The 26,100-nt window shown below is 42.6% G+C and overlaps 1 protein-coding gene across 2 annotated transcripts in view; it reads left to right on the forward strand.

Annotated features, from left to right (window-relative positions):
- Positions 1-664: 664 nt before the first annotated feature.
- The window catches only part of pard6a (par-6 family cell polarity regulator alpha), a 31,066-nt gene continuing 5,630 nt past the window's right edge, over positions 665-26,100 (forward strand). The window contains exons 1-5 of one of the 2 annotated variants that reach the window (XM_086108206.1): positions 665-1,001; positions 17,934-18,156; positions 18,569-18,625; positions 21,605-21,894; positions 23,296-23,421. In XM_086108206.1, coding sequence (XP_085964332.1) covers positions 936-1,001; positions 17,934-18,156; positions 18,569-18,625; positions 21,605-21,894; positions 23,296-23,421 — 762 coding nt within the window. In that variant the 5' untranslated portion in view covers positions 665-935. The remainder of the gene's footprint in view (positions 1,002-17,933; positions 18,157-18,568; positions 18,626-21,604; positions 21,895-23,295; positions 23,422-26,100) is intronic. The other variant, XM_086108207.1, reaches the window with a different exon arrangement.

The following is a 26,100-nucleotide window of genomic DNA, read 5'->3' on the forward strand; positions in this document are numbered from 1 at the left end:
GGGAGGATTTTTTTTATGTGGCTGGATACTGTAGCTTAAATTGGGTCCTGACTCCAGCATCACGTCTATGGTCAGTGCTTGGAACTTGTGTCAAAGCATGTGACTCCTTAAGGCAAACTTAGATCAACTTGGAATTTTGTTCAAAAAAATTGAACCTTGATGCAGGGGATCATAATGATATCTCACAAACACTTTTTCCTCCCCTCACCTTTAACCCTGACAAACATACCATGTAAATTTAGACACCCAAGCAGAGTAAAAGAACCTGTTCTTCAACACAGCCCCTGTCACACCTTGACACAGAAACATGGCGCTGAGGGGGGTGTTGGGAAAATAGCTAACATAGCACAAATACTGTACATGAGACACCTGAGGAATGTGAAATTACTTCACACAGTTAAAATAGATGTAATTGTGTCCTAAGAATGTCGGTGACTGTTGATTTATGTATTTTTATTTTTATTTTTATTACATATTTAAAACAACACTCCCTCTTAAATATCTACCCCACGACACGCACACGCACGCGCACGCGTGCACAGGTGTATTATGGTGTTGAAGGCAATTCTCCGAATAGCAGGGTTGGCATGGCATTGTTTTGAACGTTTTCCATCATGCCCCGCCCTCCGTCGGCACCCTTCTCTGATTGGAGGTGGATCCACATCGGTGACTCGGCTCGCCTCGCATCACGTACACGAAAATTCAGAAGATTCCACCTGTCTCGAAGCCAATGGATCTTCGCTCATCACCTTCTGACACAATATACGTCGAAAAGCCAAAAGGCGTGTGGTATGCTAAGTGAATTTGGCCAGTGGTCTCCCACGCCTGTTCGATGTTGGAATTGCTTTAACCGGAGCGGACAAGGAAAACAACATTCACATTGCTGAGTGATTTTAGCCGCAGTGCCGCAGTTGATCATCCAACCCGAGGGAAGAATGTCACGACACCAACAGCAGACGTCGTTCAAAGCCACGGACAGCGTGGTGGAGGTCAAAAGTAAAGTGAGTGATTGGTCAATGACGTCGGGACACCTTCGATATTTGATGATATCGAAGGAAAATGGTTTGATGCACTGATTGCTCGTCCTTACGGTTAGTCAGAAAAGATGGTTGTTTGTAATTTGCTTTTATAAACAGTAAACACACAACACGTTTTCCTATCGGAGGCAGGTATTTTGAGCGTATTATGATGACATGTCGCAGTCATCATCGTTTATTTACAGTATTTATTTTCACTGATTCCACTGCCTTCTACATTAAAAAAAAAAAGGCACGGTGCCCAAAAGGAGCGAAATGTTAAGTATTTTTGAATTTATAGATAGTTTCATTGTATCAGTGCATAGTTTTTAGTTCAATTTTAAAATGGCTTAAACATTTACAGCAAACAATAAAAAATAATAAGGCTACAGTTTCACCTGAAGTTTGAGTTGCATCATCATTTATAAACATCTCAGGAATGCTGGTACAAGCTGCCACGTACAAGAAAAGTTGAATGTACTCTCATCTTAACTAAATATATTTACTGTATATATATATATATACAGTATAATGCAAGCTCTAAGCTAATGGTGGTTATTACAAAAGCAGCTGCTTGCTGCTACGATTTATATTTGATCAGATTTACCGCGCCTACTGCGGTGATTAGTCAAATAGTAAAATAATTGTTTGTGGCAGCCCTTTAGTAAGTGTGTACTCTACATATTGCACAGTACTACAGTGCCTTAAACATGCCAAGGCGTGCACATCAGGAATATGCGGTGTTTTTTATTTCTTATTATTTCATTCATTTATTTGTCCTTTTAACATATTTTTATTTTACATTGTTACTAATTCATTTTCTGGTTGTCCTTTCAAGTTATATTCAAAGTTGAGTTTTCAAGGGTTGAAGGAATATTTATTGTCATTTGAACAAACAATTACACATGATATGGTACATAATACAAGACCTGAGATACCAGGTTAGCACAGTAAGTCCCAGAACTTGTGAAAATAAAAAAACAAACAAAATAAGGTAAAATGAATATTCAAGGTTTGAATGTGTGCAAAGATACAATGCAAAATTGTGGCTGCAGCCGAATGAAAAAGCACCAGGCTTGACTTTCACATGATATTTATCAGGTCATTTTGTACATGACAAAAAGAATATCAGTGTTCAAGAATAACTCTCCACAGCTGCAGCACGTGGTGGCCAACTTGGACATTCATCCATCCTTCCATTATCTGAGTCGCGGGCACGCTGAAGCCTATCCCAGCTCTCTTTGGGCAGTTGGCGGGCTACACCCTGAACAGATTGCCAGCCAATCGCAGGGCACACATAGACAAACAACCATTCACACTCAAAATCACACCTAAGGACAATTGAGAATGATCAGTTAACCTACTAGCATAGGTTTGGAATGTGGGAGGAAACTAGAGGACCCATAGAAAACCCACGCATGCACGGGAAGAACATGCAAACTCCACACAGGAAGGCCACGGCTGTAATCGAACCCCAGACCTTTGCACTTTGAGGCAGCCCTTCTCAGCAGTCGACCACCAGAAACACTGCAGCCCAAATAACACAAAGCATGTAATATTTCGTGGAAGAAGCATTTTTCAGGGTGGTGAAACAGATTTATGGTTAACACTGTAGTGCTTGAAATTAGCCAGGTTAGTACGACCAAGTAACTTGTAATTGCAGCAGATAGCTACTGATGGAATGAAAGCCCTCACAATACATATGCAGTGAGGGGAGGGGCAACTCATGCCAGGGACCGCATTTTAGCTAAACCCTGAAAATCCCGACAACTGAGAAGTTGTGAAAGAGTTAAAAGCTGTTGGCCTTATTTTTGTGGCCAGCACAAGTCTCACTCAAAGTGCTTTCTAGCTATATGCCTCAATGGGGTTTCTTTCTTTTGGTATTTTTCATAAATGGGCGCAGTTAGGAATGGGTGTTTGCATCATTGTGGGAGTGAACATGCCCAAGTTGATTACCGGCCAAAACGGCTCCTGTTATTCCCTTTAAATTCAGCACAGATGAGGCGCGCGTTCCACATGGTGGCAGGCATTACAGATTCGCTAATTGGAGTCCATGCAGGAGATCGGTGCACGCAAAGTGCGTTTATGAAGAACTGCAATAAAGTCTCCTTGTGCGGATGATATTAAATTGGCCAATGTAAAATGGGAACTTGGAAAACGCTATCCATCCCCGACCATGCGTCTCTGTGAGTTCTAGTCCACCTTCCGTCACCAAATTGCCAGGCACGTCAGGGGCGTGTAATAGAAAATGCTCTCCGTCTACCGGAATGCCCAGCGAGGCATTGCACGGTCTGCCAAACTTCCCAAAACTTGACTTGCCCCGGCCGACTGCACGTGCGCCTATCTATGAAAATAGAGCCTTCAAACTCAACAAATCAGGACAAGGCAAGGCAAGTTTATTTGTATGGCACATTTCACGTACAAGACAAATCAAAGTATTTCACGTAAAATATTTAAAGCATTTCAGAAAGATAAACACAATTATTGAAACATTGCAAAGGGATCATAATAAAAAAAATGTAATTAGTTAAAAAATTAAAAGAAAGCATAAGTCTAGATAAATTAAAAGACAGCATACAAATGGGAATTAAAACGATAATAAAGATAGATTAATGAGAATGCTGCAGTAAACAATGTTTTCAACCCAGATTTAGGTGAACTGACAGCTTGAGCAGACCTCAGGTATTTGGGGAGTTTGTTCCACAGGGGAGGAACATAGTAACTAAATGCTGCTTCACTTTGTTTGGTTCTGGTTCTGGGACCACGCAATAGACCTGTCCCAGATGACCTGAGGGGTCTGGATGCTTTGTATTTTGGTCCAAGACCATTGAGAGATTCATAGACCAACAGCAAGATGTTAAAAATCTATTATTTGACTTGGTGTGGTTCAATATCCAGGGGGTTCTAAGGACTCTGGCAGCAGAATTTTGGATTAGCTGCAGCTGCCTGATTAATTTGTATGTTTGTTTTTTTTTAAATCAAGACACCATTATGTAATGTAGCCTTCTGAAAATAAAAGCATGAACAAGTTTTTATGTGTCTGGTTGAGACAGAAAGTCCTGAATTCAATCTATGTTTTTCAGGTGGTAATAGGCAGATTTAGTAATGGTTTTTAAAGATCAACTGTTAAGTACTTTTAGGAAAATCCCACTTTAAATATTTTTATGTCACAAATAAGTTAATTCAACAAAATACACTAAATAAAGCATGAAAAAACAATTTCTATTTCGTAAATTTGACAAAGTAATCGCTTACCCAAAATGAGATCCTGATGAGCATCAAACCCGGAAGTGTGACGTCACTTAAAGACAACAATAGCAGGGACCATTATGGAAAGTGTACAAAGTCAGTCATACATTGATTCATAAAGCGACGTTTCAAACATATCTGAGGGGATGCAGGTGTTTGAGAAGTTGGAGATAGAGGACCAGACATGTACGAGGCGGATGCTCAGAATGCGGAAAATGTGCCCGAATCGCTGGACAGGGAGTGGAGGCGAGACCCATTGGGATTGGAAGAACTGTAAACTATATGGGCTGCAGTTATTCAGCTATGCAGTTATAGCCGAGCGTTATTGTTTGCAAATCGATGCTGTACCGTGCTATAAGTTGCGCACGATGGGTTTACATACCTGTCAACTTTTCGGAGCGGCAACCTGTATAAACTACCAAAAAAATCCTTATAAAGAGCAAAAAATCCTTATAACATACCAAAGCATTTTATATGTCAAAATAACGGCAGAAAAAAACCCACGAAATTTTCAATGATATTTATTGTAGATCTCCATAATACAATGTCTGGTTAATGTCTAATCATCATTCTACTTAGTGGCATTACTGTGTTCAGAGTTGTATTCCTGCGTTACTTTTTTCACCAGCTCCAAATGCTGACCCATCGGCTCGAAGTTACAGCATCCATTCATATTTACTTTCGAAATGAAAGCATTCGAGTAGACTATCACCATTCTGGGCAAAAGCAAACGGAACTACCTGTTGGGGGGGGCGGACGGAAATTTTCAGAATCCGTATGATTTGTGCGATACGGCCATATACGTAAGATTCACCACAAAATCCGTATGAACTATGGCTAAACCATATGAGTTGACAGGTATGGGTTTACCGACTTGGTCCATGTATTCCCGCAAGCTGTGAGAGAAGACATCACAGTGGGTTGGTGTCTTACATTGTCACTGCTAAGGTAGATCTGTTGCGTTGTAGGCCACATCCCACATGTTATTGGCAGCATTATTAGTTGCAACCATGACAGAGGATTGATTCTATCTGTGCACTTGTTTGAATGTTTGCGTACAGGATTACATCCATGTACACATGTAATACTTTGAAGTGAATGTTTACAACAGCCTGTTATTCCTTGATTTGTCGTGATGGGACGATGATACCTCAAGGAGTGTATTGACATACTACACAAACTGTGTCGGCACTGTATTGATACTGTGTTGGTCACCCAATAATGACCCCTGCAGTAGTTATAAAATCATTACAGGTAAAGAAATTCCTTCCTTGTATAAATGCTAAACTGAGTTGTTATGTAAAATACTGTCTAGCAACTTTGAGTTACAATCCATAGTTACAAATTTTAACTCATGTAGAAAAGTTATATTCACTGTTAAATCATGAAATAAAAGGCAAAAAGTGATTAGTTTATACATTTTTATTGAGGAACAAAAGCTTTTGGAGTGTCTCTGCTCCAAGGCGATTTTTCCTCTTAGACACCAGCTCCCCAGACTTAGAAAATGCCCTTTCACATGGTACAGATGACAATGGTGAGCAGAGAGTTTTAAGTGCAAGTTGATGCAAATGTGGATATGTTTTCTGGTTTCATTTCCAATATAATAGTAAAGGGTCTTGGTTGCTGTGTGTGTTTGCTTCTGCCAGGTAGCGTTGGACTTCAATTATGGAGTCAGCTGTTGCATTCGAGGTCTTCTGGGTCTCTGCAACTTCCATAGCAAGTGTTATCCAGAGATTGTGCCCTAAAAAATAGTTAACCATTAGTTTAATATCACATGACACAGTGCCACAGAAATATACAAATAAACACAAAGAAATGTGTTTTCATACCTGAACTGGTCATGTTGACCACTGCCTCATCCACTGCTTGCTTGTTAGGAACTGCAAGCCAACAGGAAATATCTTGTCAAAAGCTTCACAAAAGGACTGTAATTTTTACAAGTACATAAAATACATATCAAGCAGACATTAGACGACACGGTGGAAGGTGGTTAGCACTGTCGTCTCACAGCAAGAGGGCTGAAGGTTCGATACCAGGCCTCGGGCCTGTCTGTTTGCATGAATGTTTATTTATTTTTTTTTAAGCACAATTTTTCGAGAGAATTTCAACATACCTGGGGTACTCTCATAAGTATCTGCCAATTCTTCATTGCCATGCCGAGCTCTATAATGCCTCAGCATTGATGAATTGCTCTAATTTATGTAAGATAGCTCTGTGGAGCAGAGCCAACACTTCACTTACATTAACATAAAAAGTTAATTATTCTGAAAACAATTAAAACCTCTTCCCAGAACAGAGCAAAAACTAAGGTGGAGCATTGCATTCACTTGTTAAGAAAACAGACACCCTCTCATGATTTCGAGATCAGGATCTCGTAATTACGAGATAAAATGAATAAAGCAACTGCAAGGTTCTTTCTCTGGCGATTATATGTATCACAGGTTCACTTGATAAACTGATAAAGTGAGTGCAATGTGCCACCATAAAAAATAGTATTGTAAAATCTGTCGTTCTTATTTGTGTGTTCGAGGGCTGGGTAAGTTGAGTCACGGGTGACGTCATAGGGAGGGGAGGAGCAAGGTTGGGAAAATATCGGCTCCGGCAGTTAGTCTGGAGTGCATGGGCGTGAGTTGTGGCCAATAGCAGCTCCTGTGAGTGTGTATTAATTGCTGCCTTTTTTTGTTTATTAAAAAGCAACCATATTGCATCAGCGACTGAGCGCATGCTTGATCACATTGAAGGGCATTAAAGTATATAACATAAACAATGCTCAAAGGAGAAAAAGATGTACCTTGTTTGTCGCCACAAGATCAAAATTATTCCACACTGGGGAAAACTTCTAAGAACGATCCATAATTACGAAAAACTCCATCCAACAAACCCATGACATGTTGATACAGTTTGTTTCCTTATAAACACACTTTGACGCGGCACATCCAAACGGTGCAGTTCCTGTATCGGTCACGTGATTCTTTCTGAAAGCAATACACGCACCGATACGGGGTTTCACTCTTGAGCTCTCGGCACAGTGCTGATGCACCGGTGTCACTCATCCCATCACTACTGATTAACACACCTACCTTTTCTGCAAATCCATTTGAGAAAACAGAGGTCGTCTAAGTGCTTGTAAAAAAGAATGCTCATCGAGCGTGAAATTCATTGGCTTTGCGAGGACAAAATTGTATCATTCCAATTTTCTGGGCCATTTGCATGCCCTATTCTTTTCTTTTGGCCCCTCAAATAACTGTTTGGCTGAATGTGAACAGTGCATCGTCACACAGCAAAGAGGCATTTCGCCGAATAACTCCATAACAGTGGCAAAGACCAGTTAACAGGACAATCAACAATGCATCACAATGGCTGACTGGCGACGTGGCATTCTGTAGATGATGTCACTCACCGGAGATGGCTGAACAAAAAAGCATTTCCCTTGTTAAGCACGTTGCTATGGATCTAACTAATACCCTATGTGGGTTGCATTAAAAAAAAAAAATAACAAAAGTATGTTTCAAATAGTTTTAAGTGTACTCCAGAGATGGTTGACCAGGTTTACTTCACACCTTACCATTAAATGATCTGAGTCAGTAATTGCACCAAGATTTATGGCTGGATTGGTATTTTTCAATGACGCAAAGTTAAGCGCACATCTTGGATATTTTATTTTTACAGCTAAAAACTATCACTTCTGTCTTTTTGTAGAAAAGTCTGGTCCATCCACTCATTGATTGATGAATACAGTTAATGGGACTGTAGTCATGTGATGACGTTGAATTGAAAACTTGCATGTCATCTGCGTAAATATGAAAAAAGATGTAGTGATGCTCCACAATCTGAGCATGTAGATATTAAATAGAAGTGGTCAGAGAATGAACCATTGTTGGAACCCAAAATTGTTCTTTCTTTGCACATTTTTTCAGCACTTATCTTCAAACATATTTAATGTATTTACTTTGAAACAAATCGAGAAAATGACGTTATATGGTCTTAAAACAATCGAATAATCCTCTTTGTAGGCATCAATGAATCTTGGTCCGCTGTCAATCAGAGTCATTTCCTGTTGCCGCATGTTTGGAATTGAAACAAGTAGGGATAAACAAAAGTGCGATGATGATCTTTTTGGGGTGGGGCCTTCTGGTCTTGAACTTATTCCTCTCAGCTTGTAAATATATAGACAAACCCCAATTCCAATGCACTTGGAACATTCTATAAACTGTAAATAAATACAGAATACAATGTGACAAGTTATTTTCATTGATTTTTGGGAGAAATATTTCTGCCCTTTAAATGTCTCCTACTTCTCCAAAATGACAGATATGATGACACTTGGACCTGTACTAATTAGTGGACTACTAACTACAACATTAAGAATGAAAAGGGTTGTTTTAATAGATTTTTGATAAATATTTGTGTCTATTTATGAATATTTTTATGATTTAAATGTCTCTTACTTCTTGAAAATGACAGATATGATGTGGCACCTAGAGCTGTACTGAGTAGTGGCCTGCCGTTGCCAACTATGGTATTACAGCAATCAGAATATGAAAAGTGTTTGAACTGATTATTTTTGTCAAGTTATGAGAACTTTTCTGACTTAAATGTCTCTTACTTCTCCAAAATGACAGATATGATAATACTTTGACCGCTAGGAATTCATGAGCTACCACTGCCACCCACTACAGCAATGAGAATGAGAAAAGTTGTAAAAATAGATTTCTGGTGAATACTTATGCCAATTTATTTCATCCGATTTCTCCATACTGAGAGATATTAGCAAGGCCTTATGTGTAGTCTGCATATCTAGCTCCAACAGAAGTCAGAATGAAAAAAAATTGCACTTGTTTGCATTTTTTAAAAATGCAAAAACAAACAAGACCAGTTTGAGACGTAGAATCCAAATATCTCATTTGTTTTTCACATTATGCTCTTGGTTTTATTTTTTGTGTTTTTTTTTCCAATTTAAATTTTTCTATTGAGCGTACTCGGCAACCTTTTTTTTTGGAGGGTGGGCGAGGGGGGGGGGGGGTGGAAAGTTTTTAATCATATTAAAGCAGTGCAGGGGTAGCGGTAGATTGTATTTATTTGGCATAATCACTTTCTTACTTTATGAAAGGGTGCACATCGACATTTAATGACAGTTTTTCAGTTTCTTCATGTAATTGGACAGTTTGTTCATGCACTTCACACACACATACTGTATATATTCAGATAAGATAAGAAACCCTTTATTTGTCTCACAATGGAGAAATTCCCAATTTACAGCAGCAAAATTATGAAAGGGAGAAAGTAGAAGACAAAAAGTATATAAATAGAAATATAAATAGAAAATATAAATACAAGCATATTAAAAATGGGTGAATATATAATTTTGCTCATCTCACCCCTCGGGTGGTGTCAGTCCCACATTCAGCTCGGGTCCTCTACCAGGGGCCAGGAAGCTTGAGGGTTCTGCGCAGTATCCTTGATGTTCCTAACACTGCGCTTTTCTGGGCTGAGATGTCCGATGTTGTTCCTGGGATCTGTTGCAACCACTCATCCAGTTTGGGGGTCACTGCCCCGAGTGCTCTGACCACCACAGGCACTACTGTCACCTTTACCTTCCAGGCTCTCTCCAGCTCCTCTCTGAGCCTTTGGTTTTTTCCCACTTTCTCCTGTTCCTTCTTTCTGATGTTCCCATCACTTGTGATCGCTACATCCACTACAACGGCATTCCTCTGCCCTTCATCTATGATCATGATATCTGGTTGGTTCGCCATTACCATCTTGCCAGTCTGTATCTGGAAGATCTTCGCTCGGTCATTCTCCACCACCTTTGGAGGTGTTTCCCATTTTATCCTTGGGGTTTCCAGTCCATACTCCGCACAGATGTTTTGGTAGACTATGCCAGCCACCTGGTATGGCGTTCCGTGTAGGTTTTCCCTGCCAGCATCTTACACCCTGCAGTTATGTGTTGGATCGTCTCAGGTGCCTCTTTGCACAACCTACACCTTGGGTCTTGACTGGTGTGGTATATCTGGGCCTCAATGGCTCTGGTGCTCAGGGCCTGCTCCTCAGCAGCCAGGATGAGTGCTTCTGTGCTGTCCTTCAGGCCAGCCCTCTCTAACCACTGATAGGACTTTCTGAGATCAGCCACTCCAGTTATGGTCCGGTGGTACATCCCGTGTACGGGCTTGTCCTGCCATGATGGTCCCTCTACCACAGGGGTGTCCAAAGTCGGTCCTCAAGGGCCGCTGTCCTGCCTGTTTTCCAGCTCTCCCAGGAGCAACATACCTGATTCAAATCATCAGAATCGTTCTAATGCTGCTTCAGAGCTGGCTGATGAGCTAATCATCTGAATCAGGTGTGTTGCAGGCGGGAGAGCTGGAAAACAGGTAGGACAGTGGCCCTCTAGGCCCGGAGCTGGACATGTCTGTTCTACCAGCACCTCATCCTCTGTTCCCCATTCTCTGAGTACGTCATCCGTTGGAGCCTTCTCTTTCATGTATTCATGGAGCTTGGATGTTTCATCCTGGACAGTGGCTCTCACACTCACTAGTCCCCGGCCTCCTACTTTATGGCTTGCGTACAGTCCCATTGTGCTGGATTTGGGAGGGAACCCTCCATGCATGGTTAGGAGCTTTCAGGTCTTAACATCCGTGGTCTGAATCTCTTCCTTTGGCCACCTTATTATTCCTGCAGGATATCTGATCACTGGCAGGGCCAGCTGTTTATTGCCTGGGTCTTGTTCTTGCCATTGAGCTGGCTTCTTAGGACTTGCCTCACCCACTGGAGGTATTTGGCCAGAGCCGCTTTCCTTGTTGCCAGTTCGAGCTTGCCATTGGCTTGTAGTATACTGAGGTACTTGTAGCTATCCTCAATGTCTGCTATTGTTCCTTCAGGGAGTGAGACCCCTTCAGTGTGGACTACATTGACTCTCTTAGTCACCATCTGATGTTTGGCTCCTCTGGTATCTCTACCATTGCCCTTCTGTGCTTCGCTCATGTATTGATCCATGTGTACACTTATGTTAGCCGCAATGATGCCTGACATGAGCTTCCATGTTGTGGAGAGACAGGTTATTGGCCGATAGTTGGATGGGACTGCACCCTTTAAGGGATCCTTCATGATCAGGATCATTCACCCTTTGGTTTGCCATCCTGGGTGAGTCCCATCCCTTAGCAACTGGTTCATTTGTGCTGCTAGGCGCTCGTAGAGTGCAGTGAGTTTCTTCAGCCAGTAGGTATGGACCATGTGCTGTCCAGTTTTTCATATCTGAGACTCTTTCCTGTATGTCTGCCACTGATATGGTCATTGGTTTCTGTTCTGGGAGGTGGCTGTGCTCCTCTCTCAGAGTCACCAGCCATTGTGCACTGCTGTTATGTGCCACCTCCTTCTCCCTTTCCAGTACCTTTCAGTTTCCAGTCTTGGTGGGTCTGCTCTGCTGTTCGAACCCTGCCACTGAGCGTACACCTTCGCAGGTTGTGTTGCGAACAGCCTGTTTATTCGTCTGGCCTCATTCTCTTTCGTGTATCTATTTAGGGGACTGGACAAGGCTTGGTGCCTTTGTTTGACAGTTTCAAGTACTTCAGGTATGGTCATCTGGATGTACCTCTCGGGTATCTGTCTTTTCATCACACCTCTCTGGGCCTCCGTCAATTGACTCGCATCTTTCCGAACTGCCTTGATCTTGGCCTCCAACCGTCTTTTCCATGGTGGATAACGTATCTCATGGCTCCCATGGTTGCTCTTATAGACAAGCATCTCTAGGATCACTGATGCTGAAGCGTATATCAGCTCATTGGTTTCAATGAGCCCTCAGTGCTGCATTCATGGTTTCCATGAGACTTTCCGGTGGTACTTCACATAGTCATTGTTATCGGTTTTTAGGTTGCCCAACCTTCATTCTCACCATGATCTTAGCTTTCAGGTCAGTTGCTGCCTCACTCAGCATTTCATTCATTGGGGCTGGCCTCCCAATCTCTGGTGTAACCTACTCCTCTGATCTGGCAGCCTTCACCATGGGATCTCATCAATCTCATGTTGTTATAGCAATTGCCGTTTGTGGATGTTGGAACAATGAGCTATTGGTTGTTTCATGGTCAACCGTGACTGTGGGTTTCGAAGTAACCATTCAGCCCACATTCTCTTCATGTAACCCCTCTGACTAGGGTTGCTTGAGTCGTAGCATTCCAACAGAGCCCTGTTATCGCAGCTCGCCCATCTCCGCTTTGTTCCAGTAGCCCATTTTTCATCAAGGTGCTCTGGTTCCCCAGCACCTGACGCAGACCTTGTTTGGCCGGGCGACGTCTGACGTCATGTCATTCATTTTACTGTCTCTCATCATTGTATGAGGTAGGCATTAACGTGAAGGATCTTGCCCAAGGACCCACACTGGATGGTGTTATGTGCTCATTTTTTGCCCCAAGCGGGATTCGAACCAGCGTCTCCCGTATGCCAAACCGATGCCTTACCAACTGAGCTATCCAGCCGCTGTGTGTGTGTGTGTGTGTGTGTGTGTGTGTGTGTGTGTGTGTGTGTGTGTGTGTGTATATATATATATATATACACACACACACACACAGTATATATACAATGGTGACCCCAAAAAAAAAACGGGCCCCGTGTACACTTTATGTGATATCTCCTTTATTTATTCACCGATTGCCCTTATTTTACAGGACATGGCAGAATCAACGACTGTGAGTACACCAAGACCCCAGTGGGAGCTGGGACAAAGAATACACTGTGTTAAATTTTACTACAAGACAGGCTCGTTTAAAAAAAAACAGGACAGTTTCATGCATCAGTTCGAATGTGAAAAGGCTCCATCCAAAAGCAGAATTCAGAACTGGGACGGAGCAAGTTCTCACACCTCAAACCTGTCCCGAGATTGGCTGAAAGAGAACTTCGGAGGCCGAGTGATCAGTCTCAAGACTGATTTTGAGTGGGCACCCCATAGCCCGGACCTAAGCCCCCCAGATTTTTTTCGTTGGGGCTATCTCTCTCTCTCTCTCTCTCTCTCGTATGAGGGCAGCTTTGCGATGTTAAATGTCCAGACGTTGCAGCCATTGGACAGTGGATTCATTAGGTGCTGTGAGGTTCAAGTTGCCATCTGGTGGTCGATGAATGGGACAATAGTAGATGAGGTGTTCTGCAGTTTGGAGTTCTGGTCCACAGTCGCAGAATGGTGATTCGACGAGACCCCATCGGAACATGTTGTCATTGAAACGGCCTACCCAAGTTCTTAGATGGTTGAGTCGTACCCAGACTTTCCGGGGTAGCGTTGAGCCAGGTGGGGGTTTGGTGTTAGGTTGGACCATGAACTGGTTGGGTCTTGCAGTTTTATCCCAACGACTTCTCCACGCTTCCAGGATGTTAAAGTTGGAATCATGAAGTTCTGCAGCATGATGAGGAAAAGGATGGCGAGATTTTAGCCTTTGGCGCTTTCCAGGTTGTACCTCGGCGATCAACTGGTTTAGGGCATGGTTTTTGTCCAGCACAGCATGTTGAGCAAGGCAGTGGGTAGCTTTTTCTCTACGTAAGCTGGGTGGGGCAGTGCCTGCCAATACTGGTAGGAACTCCGTGGGGGTGGGACACAGACATCCGGTGATTATCCTCATGGTGTCGTTGAGGGCAACATCGATCTTCTTTGAATGGGTACTTCGGCACCACACTGGTGTTGCATATTCAGCTGTGCTGTAAGCAAGCGCAAGAGCACTTATACGGAGTGTGTGAGTGCTTGCACCCCAGGACGAGCCAGCTCGGCGTCTCAGCAGATTGTTTCGAGTTGTTACTTTGGCACGAAGAGCATCTATGTGCTGTTTATATGTGAGCTGTCGGTCGAGCTTCACTCCTAGATACGTGGGGGATGGGTTATGTGGGAGTGGAGTCCCATTCAGGTAGACAGAGAGTTGGCGCTTGGATTCCATGTTGTTTAGGTGGAAAGGTGTGGTGGTAGTCTTTGCCAAGCTCAATTTAAGTCTCCACGTTCTCAGGTATTCCGATATCAGTGCCATATCAGCAGTTAGTGATTTTTCCACCATGCGCCAGCTTTTGTGGGAGTAGCATAGTGCAAGATCGTCAGCATATCCATATTGATGAGACTTGGTTTTGGGCATATCGCTGATATAGATGTTAAAAGGCATAGGCGAGAGGCATGATCCCTGTGGTACTCCATTTCTCAAGCGGCGGGGTCGACTGCGTTGTCCATCGCTGGTCTTTAGCACAAAGCTTCGGTTTGCCAGAATATTGCTCAAGAAGCGTACCATTTGCTTGTCCGGAATCATCTGGAGAAGCTTCAGTATCAGTCCTTGATCCCATACAGTGTCATATGCCGCAGTTAGGTCAACCAAGATAACTCCAGCCTTGTTTCCCTTCTCGAAGCTATCTTCAATATAACTGGTCAGCTTGATTATTTGCTGGGTGGTACAGTGTCCATGTCGGAAGCCAGCTTGTTCTTTAGGCAGCTGGGGGTCAACCACTGAGTCAAGTCTGGTCAGGAGAAGTCGTTCTAGGATCTTATACGGAACACATAGCAGTGAGATAGAGCGGTAGCTCCTTGGGTCATCGGGAGGTTTATGTGGTTTCAGCAGGGAAACCACAGTAGCTTTCCGCCAGATCTTAGGTATAGACTGGTGCTTCATACAGGCCTAGAGGTATTTGCATAGCCAGTTCATGCATTTTGGGCCACAGTATTTCAAGAACTCAGGTGGAATATTATCAGGGCCTTGAGCTTTGCCAGTCTTGATCTGTTTGATGACAGAGGTTAGCTCTTTGGTGGAAAAGGGAGCTGAGAGGAAGCCATCAACGCTTGGAGCATTCCATAATCTGGTGCATTCTTGTTTCACTCGGAGGTCATGGACTTTGTCAGCCTCTTTATACTTTCCATTAGCTAATAGCTGATGTGCAATCGAGTTGGCAGTGACAGGGCAGCGTTTGGGTTGAAAGCTGCGTCCTGTGAGGCGATTGAAGGTCTTCCAAGCTACTCTGCTGGAGTGAGTGAAGTCTATGCTTTGGACCGTGTCTTCCCAACGTTTCTTACGCTTCGCGTCGAGGCATTGCACTAGATCGGTGGAAGTCTTGGTTGCTTCTTCACTGGTTGCGGCAGACAGGAAGTCTTTGTAGTGGCTGTCACACTCCTCGTCCCATGTTGGTATGAGTTGGTGACGGTAACCGCGTGGGATTGTTCTTTATGCGGCTTTGTATAGGGCTTTACAGAACGACATATAAGACGTATTCAGGTCTGCTGATGTTGAGTCTGGTAGGTGGCAGATCCTGTTATCAACTAAGAGCCTGAATTTAGGCCAGTTGGCTTTTCGAAAGTTCTATCTCTTCACAGCTTTGCTTGGTATTGGCCTGATTGGATTAGCCGGGAGTATGAGTGATGGTCTATGCTGTGACTTGGGAAACGGACTGAGGATCAACCGCCCTGGAATGGGTCCATTAATGTCGACAAAAGCCAAGTCCGGGTTAGTTGTTGTGTTCCATCTTCTGGAGTGGAAGCTGTCCAGTTGTTTTGGATCATAGAGCAGTTACAAGCCAGCGGCTGAGGCCCAGCTTTCAAGTGTTTCACCATCTGGATTAGTGGTTTGATAGCCCCATGTGGTGCTATGGGAATTGAAATCTCCGCTATATATGCAAGGTGAGGCAAAGGCAGGGATGGAATTGCCTTGCAGTTTTGTGCTTGGTGGTTTGTACACATTGACTACGGTGGTGCCTTCAATTTCCGTTGCCGTCCATTCCACTTCATTGTCACTTTGCGATGAGTTGATCGAGTTCCAGGTGGCAGAGTTCTTCACAAAAGTGGCTATTCCATGTATGCTGCTGTTAGTGCAAGCAGCGAGGTTCTAACCAGAGATCTTGAGTTTGGAATGATCCAGTGAGTGGGTTTCTTGCAGGAGGACTGCTGTTGCATTGTGCTTTTCCATAAGGTGTTCTATGATTGCACATTTTGCTTTAGTAAAGCCTTCCACATTTAGCTGCATTATTGTCACTCCGGCCCATGCAACAGATGGATTTGCATGCCCTGATAAGGGCACATGCTCTGGGCCGGTTCTTCTCACGGCTCTCCAGGGCCGAGGGTTTATCCTTTTACCACCCCGGAGGGGGTTCCTGTCTCTGATTGTTGACATTCGCTCTACAGATTTGTAGATTACCAAGGGTCACCACGTGGAAGTTGTCAACGTGAGCCCCGTTGGGGCTATCTTAAGGACAGAGTCTCCGCAGGGAAACCCAGAACCATCACGGAACTCAAGAAAGCCATCAGGGAGGAGATGAGAGCCATTACCAATTCAGTCTGTAAGAACGTCATGGACAACTTCGTGCTGCGCCTCAAGAAATGCACGGAGCTAAATGGAGGCCATCTAGAACATATGCTCTAGAACGGAGAAAAAAAGGCCAAAGACCCAAGTGTTATGATGTGATGTTTTGAATATAATAAACTAGTTATGGCCAAAGTTTCATTTCATTCGGACAAAACACTAAGAAACGGGGCCTAATTAGAGTTAGGGCCCGTTTTTTTTGGGTCACCCTTGTATATATATATATTTATATATATATATATACATACTGTGGGCGGCCCGGTAGTCGAGTGGTTAGCACGTCGACTTCACAGTGCAGAGGTACCGGGTTCAATTCCAGCTCCGGCCTCCCTGTGTGGAGTTTGCATGTTCTCCCCGGGCCTGCGTGGGTTTTCTCCGGGTACTCCGGTTTCCTCCCACGTTCCAAAAACATGCATAGCAGGCTGATTGAACACGCTAAATTGTCCCTAGGTGTGAGTGTGAGTGCGCATGGTTGTTCGTCTCTGTGTGCCCTGCGATTGGCTGGCAACCGGTTCAGGGTGTCCCCCGCCTACTGCCCGGAGACAGCTGGGATTGGCTCCAGCACCCCCGGCGACCCTAGTGAGGATCAAGCGGTTCGGAAAATGAATGAATGAATATATATACTGTATATATACACACACACACACGAATACTAAGTTGTAGATGTTAGTCGTAGTAGTTAGTAGTAGCTAGCTGGTAGCCTAGTAAAAGGGCCATGTTAAGTTGATTCACGAAATCAGTGGCTCTCAATCTGGGTTTGATCCAACCCCAGGGGTTTGGTGAATCGGTCTCAGGGTTTCGACGGAGCCTCTGTCATGGAGGTTAAGACACACCCGACTCAACATAACAATTAGTTATGACACGCCTGCTTGGCCATCGCTGGCTGCAGATGATCACATTACGTTGCTTGTCCAATCAGTGCTGCAGTAAATTTAGTTCGCTCAGTGGTCACCTTGTGACTGTCGTGATCATACGTCATACAATAAAAAAAAATATATAGTCCATGTAATTTTCATTTACTTTTTTCTGTTTTAAATCAATGTGTTTTTTTAATGTCTTGAATTTGTAAAAAATCATTTTTTTTTTTTCACGAATGAAGAGTTCGGTGAACGTGCACATGAACTGGTTGGGTTCGGTACCTCTGATTAGGTTAAGAACCACTGCTCTAAATTGTCCTCAGGTAATGGCCACGAATGTGATCAGGATTAGAAAATGGATGGAAAAGTAAATATTACATTATAATCCATTGCGAGACTAATAAAGTTTTTTTTCTTATAATTCATAATCTTAATAATACATGGGTTCAATCTGCCATGCATGCATTTCAATTGTTTAAAATAGCATTTCTTACTGTTCAATGTCTTGTTTGCAGTTTGATGCAGAATACCGTCGCTTTGCTTTTAAGAGGAACTGCCCGGGTGGCTTCCAAGAGTTCTATAGCCTCCTCCAGACCCTCCATCACATCCCAGAAGTAGACATGTTACTGGGATACGCAGATGACCATGGAGACCTTCTTCCAATCAACAATGATGATAACTTTCACAAAGCTGTTTCATCAGCAAATCCCTTGCTCCGCATTATCATCACCAAGAAAGGTAAGGATGGGGTAGTAATCACATTCTGTAGATTGAAACTTTTTTTAAATGACAGTTGAAATTTCATGGAGGCTGTCAATGAGAGATGTATGTATGGAAAAAAATCCTTCCTAAACCATGGAGTGAAATCAACTATTGTAAAAGGAATACTCTTGAAGAGATGAAGCGATACCATTTTTTCAGACTGAGTTCGACTACTTAATATTTTATTCATTCTCTGCCATTAGCGAGTACCAATACTGCTGTCTCGCTCTCTCTCGCTGCCCCGGTAGCATGCATGAACGCTAAAACATACGCTAGCATGCAGCGGGAGCAAAAGTAAGTTTGCTTGTACTTTTACTTGTATTGAAGTATTTAACAATGTACTCACGTTACTTTTCTTTGGCTCAATCCTCATCTACAAATCCACAAGTCCTCATCTTCTCTCTCCCAAATGTACGCTGGGCAAGTTCTCCATCAAACACGCCAGGTTCTCTCTCATCATTGTCATCTTCCTGCTTGCGAACTATGCATTCGTTGATCTTGAATTTTCTGGCAGTTGCTTGATTCCCATGTTCCTCGACGTAACTGATAGCTTGCAGTTTAAACTGTGCTTCATAAGCATGTCTCTTCATCGGTGCCTTTTTCAGGGGTCCTTAGCCAAACCAGTATTGTTTTGCGCAATGCAATACCATATACACTTACTGGGGGTGTGCCTTCAGGGTCCTCTTTCACACGCACCTGTCCCCCTTTAACATCCGCATCCTGTCCTCAGTCACATCTGCCTTTCTTTTATATAAGCAGCGTGTTGGTAGGAAATGCTCCCAGCCAGTCAAGCAGCATGCTCATCAATGTCACTCAACATTTTCAGATTTTGGAACTCGGTGCACACTTAAGGCGCCCGGCATTAAAAGGTCCGGTCATATAAGCCGCACCGTCCATTTTGGAAAAAATGTAAGGCGCCCGGCATTATAGGGCACCCCGTCCATTTTGGAAAAAAAAGTAAAACTTTTAAGTACTTTTAAGTATGCCTTATGGTTGTGAAAATACATAAAAAATATCATCAAATTAAGTGTTAATTAAAGTTGTTTTTTAAATTCAACATGACCCTTTGGTTTCTATGACTCTTCTCTGATTGGCTGACAAGTTTTTCACTTGCACTAAAAATTCCATCTGAATAGCGAAGATGTTACATTATTCCTGAGAAGAGCAGCGTAGGCAGTAAAAGAGGTACTTTACTTGAGTTATCAATTGGTCCTTTTTTTTCCACTGAATTCATTTCATATGGAGCATTTCACTGATGTGTTTTTTTTTCTTCAAATTCCAATAAAGACGGCAACCCATTCTGACGTGGCGCTAAAAATAATACCAGTTTAGCCGAACCAAACCAACCTGCCTACTGTTTTCAAAGCTCCTCGCATGTTCCTGGCTGGCTTGTTCGCTCAGTGAGTTTAAAAACACTGCCAATACAATCAACAACAGTCTGACCACTCTTACAATCGAATGAGATCCAGAGATGGGGTACTTGAGGCATATGAGTTGACTCGAGTTGCTATTTTTACGACTTGCAACTTGTTTAGTAATAATTTGGAATGGCTTGACTTGGGACTTGGTATCTAAGTGACCCGAATTGACTTACAGTTGAACTGCATCAAATTTATAGGATGAAATCTGCATCTTAAGACAGTTTGTCTTTTTAGGAAGGAAAGCATGAGCAAAAAGAAAAAAAGAGGGATTTTCTTTCATTCACGACAACCTAGCAACCCAGTCAGTGTCACTTGTCAGTGTTAAGTGATGACCTCAACACCAGCATAAAATTAACTCCAATGATCATGTATTTGAATTTATGGATTATTTTGTCAATGACGTTGGTAAAGATAGGATGGCAAAAGGCATGGTTTGCATTTCACTGAATGAATACACAACAACGACAAAGTCTAACTTGATTCGTCTTTACAGGTAAGCTAACATCATAGTTTAGCGAGCAATACGAACCCTTGTTTGGGACCATTAAAAAAAATATGATTGAGAACATTTAAGTACATTTTAGTAATGTAATTGCAGGGATTAAAGGGAAAAAAAATCATTTGACCGAAAACTTTTTATGCTTAAAATAACTGTGGTCAATTTACCAAAATTGTTCAGTGCAGTACGGCACACACTAATTGTTTTTAAATAACATTGTATCTGACAAGTGTATATCTTGTCCAAATGTTATATTATTATATTATTATTATATATTTTCAAAAACGAAATATGAAGGCAGAAAATAGTGCAATGAGACATAAAAATAGGTTTGGCAGGGAGGTATTCATTTAACAATATGGTCATTGTTGTGGGTATAATTTTTCTGTGGTGTGAAACTACAGTCCAATGCATTATAATGAGCTGTATCTAATATTTACATTCCCTCAATTATTACAAGTCATTCTAGAACATTTATGTCAAACTCAAGGCCCGGGGGCCAGATCTGGACCGCCACATCATTTTATGTGGCCTGCGAAAGCAAATCAAAGATGACAACTTGCATGATGCTTGCTAAAATCTCAACCAAAATTTCCAATTCTCATTTGTAATAAATAAGAGTGATACTGTAAGCATTTTACCAAACCCCTCATTTCAGTAACTTACAATAGATGAATAAACCGTTAGTCTTGACTTCTTTATATGGTTTCAGTCATAACGGCTCTCCAGGGGAGACTGCAACTAAAAGCTGTCCCGTGACAAAAATGAGTTTGTGTCAGAGATGTTCGCTCGGACAGTTGAACAGAGGCTCGACGCGGGAACAGATCGACTTTCACTGCCGGCAGGAGGCGCAGTTTTCTATGAAGCCGCTCTGTGTGCACTTCTCAACTGACACCCAACCTCTGCAGCCTCTGCCGGCTTTTTATTGATCGTGTATGCAAATTACAAGTGATATATCAGAAAAACACTCCCTTCTTCATTTACATACCACTCCGCTGGACGGCCCCAATGGGTCGCCCCTCAGTGGACCCCTGAAGGCCAAGGCATTCCCCTGGTACACGCAGCAACATCCATAGATCAACAGATACATAGACATTTTAATGAGTGGCCTTTCCACAAACTGAAACATCTGTAACCTGGCTTGGTGACCTTTTCTCATGATGGAGCGTACCGAGTACTCCCTTTCGCCCGAAATTAAATCTTCCTTTCCAAGTTGTCCGTTAACAGGCTTCAAATTGACCCCTGATTCTCTGTGCTCCATTGTGTACAAGCTGTATGAACACATGCGTTCGAGGTCAATCAAGCATGTAACAAAATGAAACTTTTAAACATGATAACATTGTGTTTGTCAATTCCCCATCAGTTTGACACCCCTGTTCTAAAATAGGAACAGCATGTTTGTCTTTTTTTTTTTAACCATGAGTCAATTGCCACCATGAACATAATTTTAAATGCTAATAACTTTTCTCCCCACTCCCCCCCATCTTGTTCTGTCTTAATAAAGAGGATGAACCTGTAGTTTTTGCAACTAACTCCCTCCAGAGGCGGAAAAAAGGCCTGGGTTTGACAGGACTCCGTACCCCTGCCTCATTGTCTACCCACTCAAAGAGCAAAATGGGTCTCCTCATTGGCCGACCACAGAACTTCCGTCAAATTTCATCAATTATTGACGTGGATATCCTACCTGAGACACATCGCCGTGTACGGCTCCACAAGCACGGTACCCATAAACCCCTGGGCTTCTACATCCGAGATGGCGCCAGTATGCGAGTTACACCTTATGGTGTTGAAAAGGTAGGACTCATCATTTTATACGAACATATTAATAACGGGGTGGCCCGGTAGTCCAGTGGTTAGCATGTCGACTTCGCCGTGCAGAGGTACCGGGTTCAATTCCAGCTCCGGCCTCCCTGTGTGGAGTTTGCATGTTCTCCCCGGGCCTGCGTGGGTTTTCTCCGGGTGTTCCCTCCCACATTCCAAAAACATGCATGGCAGGCTGATTGAACTTGTATTTAAAATGTTTCTGAACTCCTCTTCTGATATATTTTTCAGTGATTTCAGAGGGGATGTGAAAAGGGGAATTGTACAAATGAAAAGGATATTTTTGTTTTCATGTTTAGTATTTATTTTGGTAAAATTAGTATTTTGTTTTGTTTTTGTTAAATTAAGGGAAAAAAAGACAACTACTGTTTAACAAAGTTAAAGTAAAAATGTCTTATTTCCCTAAAAGGGCTATTTCTATTATTAAGCAGGCACATCTTAACAAAATAAAAGAGTTCCTGTGCCTCAACACAATACCTCTCATTATTTGCTGTGTACTGGCAAAGTGAATAATTGTTATTTTCATGCACCCCATTATTGGTTGGTGTGAGGAGTGTTGATTTGTATAAGCTTGGCTTTACCATACTAAATGGGCATATGGCCCTGCTCCCCATGACCGCCGTGCATGGGATCGGACCTTGGTCTTATTAAAAAAAAAAGTGGACCTACAGCATTTCTAGTTGAGGACCACCGCTCTAAATTGTCCCTAGGTGTGATTGTGGGCGTGCATGCTTGTTTGTCTCTGTGTGCCCTGCGATTGGCTGGCAACCAATTCGGGGTGTCCCCCGCCTACTGCCCAGAGACAGCTGGGATAGGCTCCAGAACCCCCGCGACCCTAGTGAGGATAAAGCGGTTCGGAAGATGAATGAATGAATGAATATTAATAACATATTCCAATATGGCCAACATTTGAAGACATTGTTGGGTGCTTCTTAACTTAACCCTCCAATGGCTTAAGCCTGTATCCCCCCGAGGGGTGAATGTTTGCGAGTGTTTGCCAAGGCAGCAAATGTTGTGTTCTCATTAGGGTTCGTTCAAGGTTGCAAATGTTCACAAAATCACGTTTGCGTGGATATTTCTTGTCACAAGGGAATTTTGATCGTGTTCAAGATTTCATTGCGAACAAGAAAAATCCATTCAAATGGTTGGCGGACATCTGGAGATTGTTTGGCGAACGTTTGTGAGCTTGAACAAACCCCGACGTTAACACGCATTTGCTGTCTTTGCCAGCACTCACAAACCTTCGCCTCTCAGCGGGATTCGGTCTTGAGCTGTGGACGTGCACTTTGGATGTTATTCACAGATGGAGATTGATTTATACTGTACATTCGTATTCTTACTGTTTTATTTACTTTATGCATTTCCCTACCATAGGTTCCAGGAGTGTTCATATCCCGCCTTGTGCGTGGTGGTCTTGCAGAGAGCACCGGGCTCTTGGGCGTTAACGATGAAATTCTAGAAGTCAATGGGATTGATGTTACCGGAAAATCATTAGACCAGGTAATTACGTTTCATAACACAAAATTATTCAGATACCATCCAGCCTTTTTCTTTTTGGATTTTGTCTCTTGTACTCATGCCTTGGCCACATGTGTTGATGAGTGGTTCACAGTGATCCCTTGCTATATCGCATTTCATTTATCGTGGCTTCACTACATCACATTTTTTGGAGCTCCCACAGTAACCACGGCTGTTAATATAGTTTCCTCAGAAAAGATGAAGGAACCAGGACAAGTGCTAAGATATCAACAAAACTAATGATTAGTGTCAAGCGTACCCATGCTAAAACAAGATTAAACAAGAATTGTAATTTATTTCTCACAAACGTGATTTCATGAACACACATTCTCTCTCCACCTATTCGATTGCCCAGCCAGTCACAAATCACACTCGGTTGGTTGTCTTTAGGATCTCACAGACAATGACAGAATTGATGAATAAACATTGCAAGTGTGACAATATTCAATGATAATTTTGTGTACCACCTGAGGGAGCCCTGTACCACCCTTTGAGAATCACTGGTCTTCACAATCAATCCAAGCAATGCACGAGTAAATGGATTCATTTTCATCTCTGCGACAGTATGAAAGATTCATCACAAAAAAAAAAAAACTCTCTTAAGATCATCCAAATTCCAAAAGGACACAGTTTAATGTTATCAGCTTTAATGCTGACTGCTAAGTCTGATATGATGGCCAATCTGGAAGTAGATGTCCTGGCCAACAAAGACTAGTCAACATCAATCAGTCCCAGAAGTACCTGGCATGTATGAAGCCATTAACATACCTCGTCAATACTATCAATAGTTCTGCACAACAACAGCAAAAACTGCAAGCAAACTAACATCAATTGGTGTTAGATAGTAGTTGCGAATCCTAATCTAGCAATTGGCCAACTACACACTCTTTCTTCAGAGTACAATTTGCTTTTCTAATTAACATCTATTGTGGCTCCTCAAACCAACATTCAAGAATGCCCACTGCCATAGATAGAGGTTTTATCCAGATTCATCTTTGCCCAGCAAAATATTGCCCAGCTCCTCACAGAAACTTTGATCGGATGTGTACAAATGTTCATATTGCAGACACAACAGAAAAAAAATCTGAATTAAACTATTCACGCTGCATGAAAGAAATCAGATCGATATGGGAATAAATAAATAAATAACACTTTTAAAAAATCTGAATTCAGCTGCAGTGAGAACATAGCCTTACTCAACCCTTTTTCTAAGCCACCTTATCATTAAAGCAGTGATCGTTAAACAGATGGATAGATTGTCAGATAGATGGATGGGACAGACAGACAGACATTGTTACACGGATTTTGCACCGACCGACTGGGACAAGATCTGAGGTGCACCACCTCCTTAGAGTTGCTGCTTCGGAGATTTTGGGATTGACTAACCGGGACTCTTGTGACTAAGGGCTGCAAAAATATTGACTTGACTTGACAGACAGACTTAAAGACTGACTGACTGTACATTTGGAACACTGCACCATGTCAGTAACCTTCCCATTATAGTGAAGGCCCAAGTGGTGGTCCTTGGTCTCTGTCCACAACTGGCTTCTGAGTTTGCTAATGTTGACACAGATGATCCCTGTTCCTGTCCATCCTTAATACATGACATCACCACAGAGTCATCAGGTGACATGGTACAGTTTTCTTCAAAATCCTAGGTGTTAGGCGAACAGAAAGGGAGATGCCCTTGTGCTACTCTAACATCACTGACATCATTATGCAACAGGGTGCACCTCGAGCGCACTGGCTGTGGCCTTTCCGATAAGTAATGTGTGATCTAGGACAGGGGCCCCCAACCGCCGGGCCGCGGTGATGAGCAATAGCCTGACACTGAGGCATGCGACGCACTTAGGCAGCCTGTTAACGATCGTAGCTCAAGCATACAGTTTTAAAATGTTTCTCTCAGCCCTCCGGATTCCTGTTCTTTGAATTGTACAAAACAAACTCTGAATGAAAATAATGCTAACGATAAAAGATATAGCGCAACAACTCTGATCACAAGCTGCAACTGCTGAGAGCTAACAACATCCGGTGATGCAGTCACACGTCATCGTAGGTTAAAGATTACATGCTTTATTTTAGGTTTTTAAAATGCTTTTTGTGAAAGCGAGACTGGTAGAATGATTAGGGTGCAGTGTGCATTAACACAAAAAATATATTACTAACATGCAGAGACACAAATGTTTTTTTTCCCTCCTCTACACCCCTCGGATCGACTTGGGACAAGTCCTTGATCTACTGGTCGATCGCGATCAACGTAATGTGCCCCCCTGGTCTACAGTATGTCACTCTTGACGCAGGTGAATGTGCGCTTCTCAGTCACGAGATAGGAAACGAAACCCAGGAGCTAGCAAAATGAATAAAAAACTGTCTTTGAAAAGTCTTTTCGGGAAGGAGAAAAGGCCCAGCCAGGAGACAGAAGAGAAGCCTATGACTTTCAAGAAAGAGAAGGCTACATTTAATGGACACTATCAGGAGTCCTATTTCAAATATGGCTTTATCTCAACGGGAGATTCACACGCACCAAGCCTACTCTGCATAATAAGCGGCGATGGAGAGTCGTATTTTTCATGCACTTTTTATTTGCGGCGTATATTATTTTGAAGGCACGTTTAAATGTTACCATAGCGACCAGAGAATGTTGCGGCCAGATAGGACATT

This window comes from Hippocampus guttulatus, chromosome 4, assembly GCF_054856545.1.
Source record: "Hippocampus guttulatus isolate MCC_2025c chromosome 4, RoL_Hgut_1.0, whole genome shotgun sequence".
In the NCBI taxonomy this organism is placed as follows: Eukaryota; Metazoa; Chordata; class Actinopteri; order Syngnathiformes; family Syngnathidae; genus Hippocampus; species Hippocampus guttulatus.